The sequence below is a fragment of the Thermobia domestica genome, chromosome 15 (assembly GCF_964235325.1).
Source record: "Thermobia domestica chromosome 15, izTheDome1.hap1.1, whole genome shotgun sequence".
Taxonomy (NCBI): Eukaryota; Metazoa; Arthropoda; class Insecta; order Zygentoma; family Lepismatidae; genus Thermobia; species Thermobia domestica.
In genome coordinates, this window is record NC_137468.1 from 29,752,906 (window position 1) to 29,765,032 (window position 12,127).

Below are 12,127 nucleotides of genomic sequence, written 5' to 3' on the forward strand. Positions count from 1 at the left end.
GTGTTTTAACTTTGCAAAGACTGAATCTGTAGTTATAGTGCAACCGTCTGTATGAATTGAATGTTTTGTGCCATATGGCGGAAAGTTAATGGGCCTTTCTCACCTATTGACTCAATGTGTGTCATGTGACGAATGAAGCTCACATCGAACACTTGAAGCAAAAACTGTTTGAGGTGTTCTTTGCATTGTTTATAATTGTGCGTATTATAATTGTGTTATTTGATGTATTGTTTATAATTGTGCGTAAAATGTAATAAGTACTACGAAGACTTAATTTCCCGATATTCATTTTGAAACACCCTGCATTTCTCAGCATCAGTATTGGAACTAAGATGTAAAAAGGAGAGATTATGATTGTTTACAACAACGATATTATTATTAGTCAAGACTATAATTACTACAACAACACAAGTTAGTAGTCAAAAAAATGTAATTAAATGTACACTCGTAACCCTTCCGGATCCACATGCCCAAAGTGGCACATACGCGTGTGTCACTTTTTTGATCCGCTCCTGTATGGTCACTAATTAAGATATCGGTATATATATTTTTTTGCCAAATATGGTTGGTCCATAGTTTATCATTTTAGTTTCTTCTTCTTCTGTGTGTCGAATTTCCTTCTCAAATTTCACCCGTCAAAAATTCAAGAATTTTCGAATTTTCTTTATTACTTTTCCCCTGTAGCTTCATTCGTTGTAGAGAGACCTCCTAAAGACTTGTCAGGTAGATACGTCGGATGGATACCTAATTGTTGACATCAATTGGATGGGCTTGCGCGCAGTGTTGCCAACTACGGAAATTAAAATCTCCTTAAATTTGGGCAAAAAATTCGAAATTTTTGTTATAAACCTATCTATACGTCCCAATGCAAGTCAACTTACGCCAGTCGAACATTTGTTCTTACTGAACAAACTCGGGTACATATCGTTACAGTGGAGTAATTAGGGGACGCACGAAAAATTCGGATTTATTCTAACTCTTGATTCCCTACTTTTCTGTTTATCGAAATATATTTTTGGTAATTAAAAGCATTGTTTCTTAAATGTCGCCATGATACTTGTAGGATATATTAGTAATGTACCAGTGATTATTTTAAGATAGTTTTCGTCTGTCTGGTAGTAGTGTTGCCAGCTACGGAAAATTTTAATTCAAGATGTTAGGGGAAAATTACGTGTTTTGTCTATTGTATCCCTCTTGTTGACTACATAGGAACAAAAGTACCAGTATCTGAAAGTCTTGTCTTTGTCCTTCACAACGCACTATAGAAAGTTTCAATGCGATAGTTAAAGGAAGTACAGTTGAGGTTTACAGTAGACCTTGTTCTCTAAGTGGAAAGATAATTGATTTTTTTACGTAGACTGAAATATTTTTTAATGATCTGCTTACTTTATTGGATATCGTCACAATACTTGTAGGGTATATAATAGGGATACCAAAGCTTCTTTTAAGATAGCTTGTGTGTGTCTGTTAGCACTGTTGCCAGCTACAGAAAATTTCAATTTCCTATTTTAGGAGGAAATTTTGAAAAAATTCCCTTTTTGTCTCTATTATTTCCCTCTTGTTGGCTACATTCGAACAAACGTACCACTGTCTGAAAGCCTCGTCCTTAGCCGACACAGTGCACCATAAAAAGTTTCGGTAGAATAATTAGGAAAAGTACAGTTGTGGCTTATAATAAACCATGTTCTGTAAATGGTAAGAAAATTGTGCATTTCTGAGTTAGAATGAGATTTTTTTTTTAAATTTCATGTTTACTTTGTTAGATATCGCAATGATACTTGTAGGATACATTCTTAGGGTACCAAGGTTTACTTTCAGATAGTTTACGTATGTTTTATGGCAATCTTTCCAGCCAAAACAATTAATTCCCGATTTTAAGTGAAAAATTCGGCAAATTTCCCTTTCCCCTCTATTATTTCCCTCTTGCTCGCTACGTTGGAACAAATGTACCACTATCTGAAAACCTTCTCTTTAGCCTACAGAACACACCATAAAAAGTTTCAAATAGGATAATTAGAGAAACTGTAGCGTCGGCATATCTGTTGATTTTTGCTTTTGAGGCGTAAAAAGTGTCAAAATTTCATGTGTATGGAAACAGATTTTTTTCTTTCTCTCTTTGAATGGAAGCCAGCGACTTCAGGTTTTCACTGTACCTTGTCAACGCACCAAAGAATCTTTTTAGGTGACTTAGACCCATATGGCAACAGTGGTGCTAGATACAAAAAATCTTGATTTTCGATTAGGGATTTTTTGTAAATTTTCACCCCTACATCTCCCTCAGTAATTTTCCACCCGCTCGCAACACTGCAATGTAACGTACACCAAAAAATAGCCACATTCCTTTTCTAAAAAAACAAGGTCTTAACCATATCAATAGGGTAAATGGTTTTTGAGGAATACGTCACTAACTGACAAAGTAGGAAAACGCCAAAAATGATCTGGGTCTGAAAGGAATAATCACAAGATTTTGCTCGTATATGTACAAGGAAACGAACGATTTGTAAGTTACGAGGGCTTCGACTCAAGTTCTATTGATTATTTCAATAATCTTCAACATACATCAATAAATAATAGCTGCCAGAAAAAAAACAGACATTTGAAAAAAAACATGAAAAAGAACGATGTTTTTTATTGAATAAAAACTTCACAGAAAAAAAAACGTTTTTTTACAACACTACTAGTCATTTCATTACCTTTAATGATCAGATACTGAAACTAAATAATAATAATAATAATAATAATAATAATAATAATAATAATAATAATAATAATAAGCAGCTTTCCTTGGTGAACAAAACAAAATACAGGCAATTTTACTCATCAAACGGATTATACTCATGAGGCAATACATACAAAACTTGATATATCAAAGGAACTTCCAAAACTAAATCATTATGAAAATGACAGTAGGTATCAACAAGTTATTCCAGATCCCCTAACAAGACTTACTATTAACTGCTACAAGAGAAACAAACATTGGATGCTCTTTTGTAACAGGCAAGAAAAAATAATTTCAACAATAAATAAAATATCTTGTGATTCTCTGCATATAAGTGTATCTTAATAAATGTACACATTAGTAGCAAAAAGCTATAATCAGAATGTGAACTCATCAATAGTTATTTAGTTATCCATATTTGGCATGCACACTATTTATCTTAACTTCGTCATAGAGAAGTAATTCAAATAAGAAAGGTGCGCAGACTCCTCTGTCGAGGACTTCAAAGCTATTAACTATCGAGACATTAACCTGGCTTCTTGTGGAACCTTTCTAGATTTTTTGAAGGAACTACGATGCACAGTGTATATATACATCCGAGAGGGGATTCGTGACATCATAAGAAGACAAAAACTCCACTTGTATGTTGTCGAATTCAGCGCCGTATACAAGTGACAGAAGTGTCAAGTTGGAATTGAAACTCCAATCGTGACAATTGGAACGGAACACAAAGATGTGCACATACTTCGGGCGGTGATTTGTAACATCAAAAGAAGAAAAAAAAAGTTATCTTGCATATTGTTGAATTCTGCGTCGTGCACATCTTTCTATTTGGAAAGAACATAATGGAAATCGATTTGTGCACATTTTTCAGGCTCACCCTGTATATATAGGCTTATCTGTGAGTCAATGTTGGAATAAATTTCCTGGTAACTAATTCAATTTCCTTCCAGTTGTAGAAACTAAACATAATAAATCTGTGAAGAGTCAGAAGATAACATGTAACCTATCTTTTCAGTTGTCATTACGTTACCAGATGTTTTCCCCGCAAGTTTTAAGTTTTATCTAGCACTCTTTATGTTATACGTTTCCCCCCCCCCCCCTAAAACGATTTCTCCTATTTTTTTAAAAATAATAAATCAAAGAAATTCAAAGTCATTGCAAATATTTTTATAAGTTAATGCGAAAAAAAAATCTTAATTAGACGAACTTATTTCTCACAAATTTTAACAACACAGTTCAACGTTATAATTATAACTTAGTATTCAAAGGCAAAATGAAACAGGTAGCGCTCTTATCTCCTATCTAACCGGCATTTCAAACTTATGTATAAGAGTAATTTGGTTTTAGCATCTTACCCCTTTGTCTGCCAGCATCAGCTCCATTACATCGTGGTTTCAATCGGTCGTGACATAGTATTGTCAGAAACAAAAACTATTGGGAACTAACAAAAGCAGAGCTCCAACAGGTTGTGAATTTCGATATGCCTTGCGAGATTTTTTGAATATTAAAAAAGACGTGAGACTGTTAGAAGATAAAAAAAAGTAATCTACTCAAATGCCACTAAAAGGGAACAAAGACTAGTGCAATATACGTAGTAGCTGAAGTTGATTACGCACAGGGGCTATAAGAGACAAGAACCTTCAGCTCTACTGTGGAATCCGAACCACACGAATTCCATCCGGGAATTGTAATATACTTTTTGGTGTTATAATTATTTTAATGAAACTATCCTAATTTCCAATTAAAATTATTCTGCATTACTCTGACATCATGTGTTTGTTATATCTGCCATGGTGATTAGAACGAAGCGGTCGTTGTTCCAAACACAGAAGTAGAAGGGGACAAACTAGAACAGATGAATAGTTTTCGATAATGTGAACGCGAAATAAAAGCAAGAATAAGAATGTCGAAAGAAGCATTTAAGAGGAAGAAAGAACTATTTTGTGAAAATTGAATAAAGAGTTGAGAAAAAGACTCATAAAATGCTTCGTGTGGAGTATTGCACTGTATAGGTTAGAAACATGGAAAATACGCAAAAAATATGAAAAACGAGTGGAAGCTTTCGAGATGTGGGTGTGGAGAAGAATGCAAAGAATTAGATGGGTCAAGCGGAAAACGAATGAAGAGGGTATTTGAAATGATGGTGGTGGGGGGAAAGAACAATTTTAAATATTATTAAGAGCAAGAGAAACTGGTTGGGACATTGACTAAGAAGAAACTGTCTCATCAGGGACGTGCTAGAGGGTATGGTGGCAGGAAAGAAAGGGAGGGGGCGAAGGAGACTACGATTAATGGACGATATCAAAACAGAAAAATCGTACGTGAAAACGAAGAGTTAACGGAAGACCGTGGAGTATGAAGCTTCTCAGTTGCAGCAAGTGACGTGCCAATAATGACAGAATACCTATGATGATGATGATATATCTACATTCTAAAAATCACTTATCTTCCTTTTCCCCACTAAAAATCATAAAATCTTCCTTTTTTCACTCTAAAAAATCCAGCAACCCTAGTTGGCATTACAAGCCTGACTAGTTCAATTCAGTTTTGAGAAGTAACATTGTTATCTTTTCTCTCAGTAATGTTCTACAGGAAGGATGTCTCCAGTTCAGTAGCTTTTAGAAGTTATCGACGAAGGTATCAGCGCACTCTGAAATTGTTTAATTGAAACTTAACTACTCCGTGATACAAGATAAGACTCTTCTAATTTAAATTATTCATTCTGTGTGTCATATACTATCTATCAGTAATTTGAGAAATAATGTTTAATGCAATAATACTTCAATCTCTTACATTTCACTCTCACTGAAAATTTGAAACAATTCGTTATCTCTTTAACAAGTGCAGATGCTTTGTCTTTGATATGACTTGCATAAATGTTATTACATGGCATCAAAATGAAACCTATGAGCTTCCTGTAATTTCTCTTTTTTGTCCTCTCGCCGTTCTTTCCAATGCAGTGCACCAATTATGCCAGATATAAGAATACACGTTCCCAGTAGCGCTAAAGCAGTCAACAAGACAAGTTTACTTGGTGTCACAAACAGTTTAGCAATCCACTTTGAAGGCTCCCCTAAAGGAGATGGAATTACAACCACCTGAGAGTTCGGAATAATTTGTGTCCATTCCTTTGATCGTGATTTCGGGTCTGGCCACGACACACCTACAGTCATCACATCAACAAAATTCGGAGTGCGGCCTAAACCAAATATTGAATATGGAAGTTGCAAAGAAAAGTGGCCACTTTGGGGTAGTTGTGCCGATGATGCAACCTGAGTGCTACCATCCTGCGTGGTGGTTCTGTACGTAATTTGAGGCCCTGGCAAATTTGTACCGTACGGAATTTTCCCATTTTCACAATGTTTATAGCATAAACCAGTAAGAACAATAACTTTTACAAAATTAGCATCGTAATCTAAACTATTCTTAAAGGCTTTGACTTCAAATTTATTATTCTCTTCCATGCTCACTAGGATCACATCCAGGTTTCCATTTTCATAGAAATCATAAAAGGTACCCATAACAGTTTGGTTAAACGGCGACAACGCATCCCATCGTACAGTAAACGTCCTGCCAAATATACAATTTTCACATGCGATATTTTCTAACAAGAAAGTCTTCACAGGAGTATTTTTCTTTTTAACAGCTAAAGTAGCCAATACATCTGGATAACCATCAAGGTTAAAATCACCCGCTCGTAAGGTAATGGTATCTATATAGTTCTTACCTGGCTCTCTTGCAAATCCCCAAAGGTTACCCTTGCTATCTTTAAAATCAACTTTAAGATTAACCCACTTATCTGAAAAATATACCAAAATAGAACTGTTGAAACAATCTGCGTCGTAACACACTGGTAATATATGATCTAATTTCGCTCGTAAAGCCATATCCACAAACACAGACTGTCCAATCCATTCATGATTCGTAATTCCCTCTGGAAAAGGAATTGTAGTATTAAATTGGAAGCCTTCTGGTCCTTCACCGTACCATATCTCGAAATCTTTCTCAGTTGTAATGAAAAGGTCGGGCGATAAATTGCCATTTAGATCCAAATACGCGTGAGAATGAGGGCGACGCAATGGCTTTTGCTCGCCTGTTGTTTTGGGTAAAGGAATGCGATCTGGTGGTTCCCTCCCCTTCTTGAACACCCAGAAACATCGCTCCGTGCCATTATCTCCAAAGAGATCCGATATCATATCATGGTTATAATCTAACATCAAAGGCTGTCCCACCATTTCAAGAATGGGGGAGTCTTCTTCGCTGCAGTTAATATGGTTTAATCCCCCCCACAAAACATACACTAGCGTTCGCTTCGGATTTACATTCTTATTTATACAGGTAATAAGAACATCCATTATGGCATCCCCATCAAAATCACCTGGGATCACACTTGTGATTGAAATGTTTTGATATTGGCATTTCAATCCAGCAGGACGCAAAAGAGGTTCTTGTTCACCTGCAAGCAGAACTTCAACTGTTTTCCTATTGTTTCTAATCACAAACATATCAGTTAACTTATCTGAGTTAAAATCACCAAACGCTGCAGGCATACCATCTGTGACGCTTCCAAACACTGCTGATGTTATATCACTACCCATGCATACGGGAAGAAATGGAAAAAGAACCATACTTAAAACGCAAAGTCTCAAAAGATTAAAAGAATTAGAACTCATTTTGTACAAGGATATGCAGCCAGTGGAAGAGTTGTTTTTCCAAAAGCGGTTGGCTTTGATGCTTGATTTGCCCTGTTAACAAATAAGATAGCTATTACAATCATACAGATCACTCAAGTAAAGCTTTTACAATTAATACAGATAATGAAATATTTTTTCTAATTTTATAGCCTGCTGAGGATAAGAAGTAATTATAAAAATCTTGCGGTAGCACCCCTTAAGGCTGGTGTCACTTTACGTGATTTGGCCGAATTTTCTTTAAAAAGAAGTTCATCTGATACATTTGAAAACAGCAATGGAGCGGACTATTCAATGTGTCATGACTTATATTTTATCTATTTTCATTACACTCCGTCGAAGAAACTATGGTAAATTTAAATATGTGGTAATATTTTAATTATAGGAAGAGCTAATTGGGATAACTCTTAATATACACAGGTTGGATACAAAGTAGTGGCGACACTTATCACATCAAATAGTTGAGTCTCCGCACTACAAAAGTTCCGTAGCTGATAAGGGAATGTGATGCGAGGAAGTGTAGCGAGTGGTAACGACTGCGTAGGTGTGTCATCGCTTAGCAGCCTTTGACCCCGGGGTGCTCACGTTTTAATTCCAGATTTTTTTCATTTTTTTTTTTTTCATCTGGCTCCTTACATCTGTGAGCTGAACACTTGGGACGTCAGTCAACCGGGTACTGTCTTAACAGTGTCTCTTTGTAATATATATGATTATTGTGTTTGCTATCTTTATGCATGCTTATTTGTTTTTGTATTTTGCATTTACGATTGATTTGTTTTTATTTATTATATTATTATTATTAGTAGTAGTATTATATTTTAGTGCAGTGTTTTATTTGTACAAGAAATTGTTACTGGACCTATATGTATGTTATTTTCTGATGAATAAGTAAATAGTTATTCAGTCAAAAGCAGCAATGACGTGAAGTAAAGGAGGAAAATGGAAGCGCCATAACCCTATGATTCAGAAAGACGAGCAACGTGCGTGAATCAAAACTGAAGTGATACGTGCTCACAGTAGACAACAATGTTTTCATGGACTTCGTGCAGCGTGTGGTAATGCACCGTTGCCGTATCAAAGTGTTTCGTTAAGGCAGGGATGTCGTTCAAGTTCGCCCCCGTTCATGAATGACCACCAACAGACAACAGCAAAATTCAGCTGCATACAACCTTCATGTTGAATGCGAATTGCCTATGGACTGTGCGTTAAGTTTGCTGTGGAGGTAGGTGTCTGCCAGTGTGGCATTCTTGATTTCCGCAAAATTGCAGAATGCTGAATATCACATTAAATCACCGAGGTGCAACAATGATACTGCTATGCACTTGCACACGAATTGCTGAACTGCTACCAGAAGGAAGGTGAAGACTTCCTTTGAAGGAGTGTCGAAATGGACGAAACTTGGGTTTGGTCGTATGAACTACGGTTGACTGATGTTCAGTGGATGGTTACCGGCAATTCAATGAATGGAAACATCCTGATTCCCCTCGCCCAAAGAAAGTGCGCCTTGCACATGGTAGATGTGAATGTGTGTGAATTATGGCTTACGATATCGATAGACTCATTTTGCACTATATTGTACCTTAAGGGCAGACTGTTCACGGGATGCAACCTACTGTTACAACTACTTGCGACCACACATTCGATTTGTACTCTGGAGGAAGCGACAGCATATTCGGACGGACTCTCATAATCATTCATCACAATGCACGTGTCACACGGCTAACACTGTGATGGAGCTCCTGCGTCGGTGGCAGCGGTAACATCAGTCGTATTCACCTGATATGAGCCCGTACGATTATGACCTTTCTGCCAAAATGAAGGAACCCATTCGCGAGAAGCACTACGACACATGAGAAGCCATCATCGGTGCCTATGGCGGTCCCTGCGGGATGTCGACAAAGATGGACGCGCTGATGGTGTACGGTGAATTCGACACGTGTGGCAGAATGTAACAGAACAGATGAAGGCGATTATTTTAAAGAAATGTAATAGGTGTTTTTATTTGCATAAAGCCATAAAGCCAGGTACGAATTGTAACAATGTTGCCACCACTTTTTATCCAACTCTTGTATATAATTGTAAAGCAACAATAAATAACAATTCTACAAAAATAGTGGCAGAATATGTTAATCAAAAAATACGTATCAACGCAATCTTCAGCACATTAAATATAATGTTTAAACTGCACTCTTGCTCAAAAATTAAGGATAATTGAAGTAGTGTACATTATAGTCAAGATGCTGCAATACAATGTATGCAAGCACAGCAAAATTAAGTCTGCCATCACTAACAGGACAGATACACAAGACAGAACGAAGTACCCAGTTGGAGCCTGCAGAAGGAATCACGAGGGTTGTATCCATGAGTGTTGCTGGACTGCAAGACATATCGATCAGAGAATGGGCATACTGTCCGTATGCTTATCCAACAGATGGAAATGGCGTCCCACTCCTGTATTACAGCAACTCGTAACACATTGAGTCCTAGAGAATGGATGATATTCCACAATGCGTCGTCATTTAAGGGCATCCCATGTATGCCCAATGGGATTTATACCAGGAGAGTGGGTTAGTCACGCTTTACGCATATCCTCCATCTCAATATACTCGTGGATCAAGATCATTTGATATGGACGTGTGCTGTTATTCACAAAACAAAAGTCAAGGCTCAGTGCATCCCAGGATGGTGGTGGATGAGGTCGCGATCTCCCAGTTCGAACAAGTGTAAGAGTGTACGAATTCCTAACATATAATACATTTCATGCCATGACACAACTTTGCCTATAATGGTCTCGTTCTCCAATGCTGAAGGGGCTGTATCGGATTCCAGATCAAAATAAAGTGAGAGTCACTTTGTACACTGAACATGGACTTATGTACAGTGCACAGTCCAACTGCTCTTATGTCTAGTTAAGGTGTGTGAGACCAGATTATATGAGCCCTTCTGAGAGCCGAGGACAATAGGGAGCTCCCTCGTGGCTAAGCAGTTAGTGTGCGCGTCTTTGGCGTGGGAGACCCGGGTATGATTCCAGGCGGAAGCTCATGTGGTTCGGATTCCACGTTAGTCAGTAGGTCCATGTCTCATATAGCCTCGCTGCTGAATGGGACGTTAAACTCAAAATCAACTCAACCGGGGCCAATAGGACACACACAGCCGATGTTCATGTAACCATCCGTACATTGTATGCTTGGAAACAGCCTCAGTGGTGTCGGTATCCCTGGCTGCCGTCACCTGTTTACGTCTAGCAGGGTTACATACCAGTCCCTTGGAGGTCATGTTAACTACTGAACTGTCGTGGTATACTATCCAACTGAAACGACCTTCACAATTCAAAAATAACTCCTCCTGGGATATTCAGGTTCTCCGACACGGACATTCGTGTTTGGCCTCGCTCGTCGGGCAATGATTCTACCCGTTAAAAGTAATCCAAATGTATTTTTGCGCCACTAGTTTACAGACTTGCACCATCTATGTTCTAGCAATTTCAAAGCAACTACATTATCAACCACCGGCAGCAGTGTACCATATCTTCACGAGGGTACGTAATATGTAATTTTGCAAGGCATTTTGTTGTTTTGTTCGTTTCTCTCTGTCCTTCCACATGATTCTCAATTTTTGAGCACGAGTATATAAGAAGAATGATTCTTTGTACGAAAAACAAAGATAAAATAACACCCAAAGATATACAGTTTAAGCAATAACAATAACAATACCACTTTAGTTCAAGAATTTCGAAGGAATAGAACAACTATATCAGATGTGTACAATATAAGACAGTCATTATACGCTTTGGCTCAGTGATGTGTGTAGCGATAAACTCTCACTAACAAACTAATGCAAATCAACTCAAATACACTGTAAAACATCTGACACTATTAGAGATGCAAGGCATCGGAGAAACAAATGGCTTTTCTGAAGAAAGAAGAAGAAAAAAAAGTTGTCTTCTACGGTTTTTATGCCTGGTACATTTTTCACTTTTTAAAACATTTCAATTTTAGAGGAGAGACAACCTTCTTGCCAATTACAACACGGAAAAAACATTTAACCATCGCACTCTTAAAGAAAAAAAATCATGAAAAAAAATTAAGAATAAAAAAAAATCGGTCAATCAAAGGCAAATCGACTGACGAAATGGATTTTCTAGTTCCAATTATTTGTCTTCAGTGACATTATTCAATGACAAAATATTGTACTAATAAGTGCTAGCAGTAACTTCTGAAAATGTAATAAGACTTCGTCGGACAGAATTAAGATATAAAATTTATGAATAAACCAAAATTCATTATAACTATTTATCAAAGCCGTTAAAATTCGAGAGGGAGAAAAGCTAAAAATGCTCCACAATTTTCTTATTTCAAACATTTTGACATGATATAACAGTACAGGCAGAATAAGTCCTGTGAATAATGAAGTTTTGCTACAATGTTCAACTAACATCATGCTCAAAACAGCCGTTTATAATTTTAATTTTGAACTCAAACTAGATTTTAATAAAATGTCTGAAGCTCAAAATGAAGTGGTAACGAAAATGATTTTTTTTTCCGCTTGCCAGTTTAAATTTAGACAACCAGTAAAACACATATGACAAGATGTTTAAATTCGAAGCACTTTATACGATGGTTGGGCAACCAAAAGACACCTATGATATGGTGGGTTTCATAATTTACACCTGTTGACAACCAGTGCAATGCCAATTTGAAAACCAATCACGATA

The 12,127-nt window shown here is 37.0% G+C and overlaps 1 protein-coding gene across 3 annotated transcripts in view; it reads right to left on the reverse strand.

Moving 5' to 3' along the window:
• Positions 1-12,127, reverse strand: part of LOC145672150 (T-cell immunomodulatory protein) — an 80,252-nt gene that overhangs the window by 60,932 nt on the left and 7,193 nt on the right. Inside the window, exon 3 of one of the 3 annotated variants that reach the window (XM_081741476.1) lies at positions 1,731-7,467. The exons of the other annotated variants lie outside the window; for them this stretch is intronic. Coding sequence (XP_081597602.1) covers positions 5,605-7,467 — 1,863 coding nt within the window. The 3' untranslated portion in view covers positions 1,731-5,604. Of the gene's footprint in view, positions 1-1,730; positions 7,468-12,127 lie in introns of those variants that run through there. 3 annotated transcript variants of the gene reach the window in all.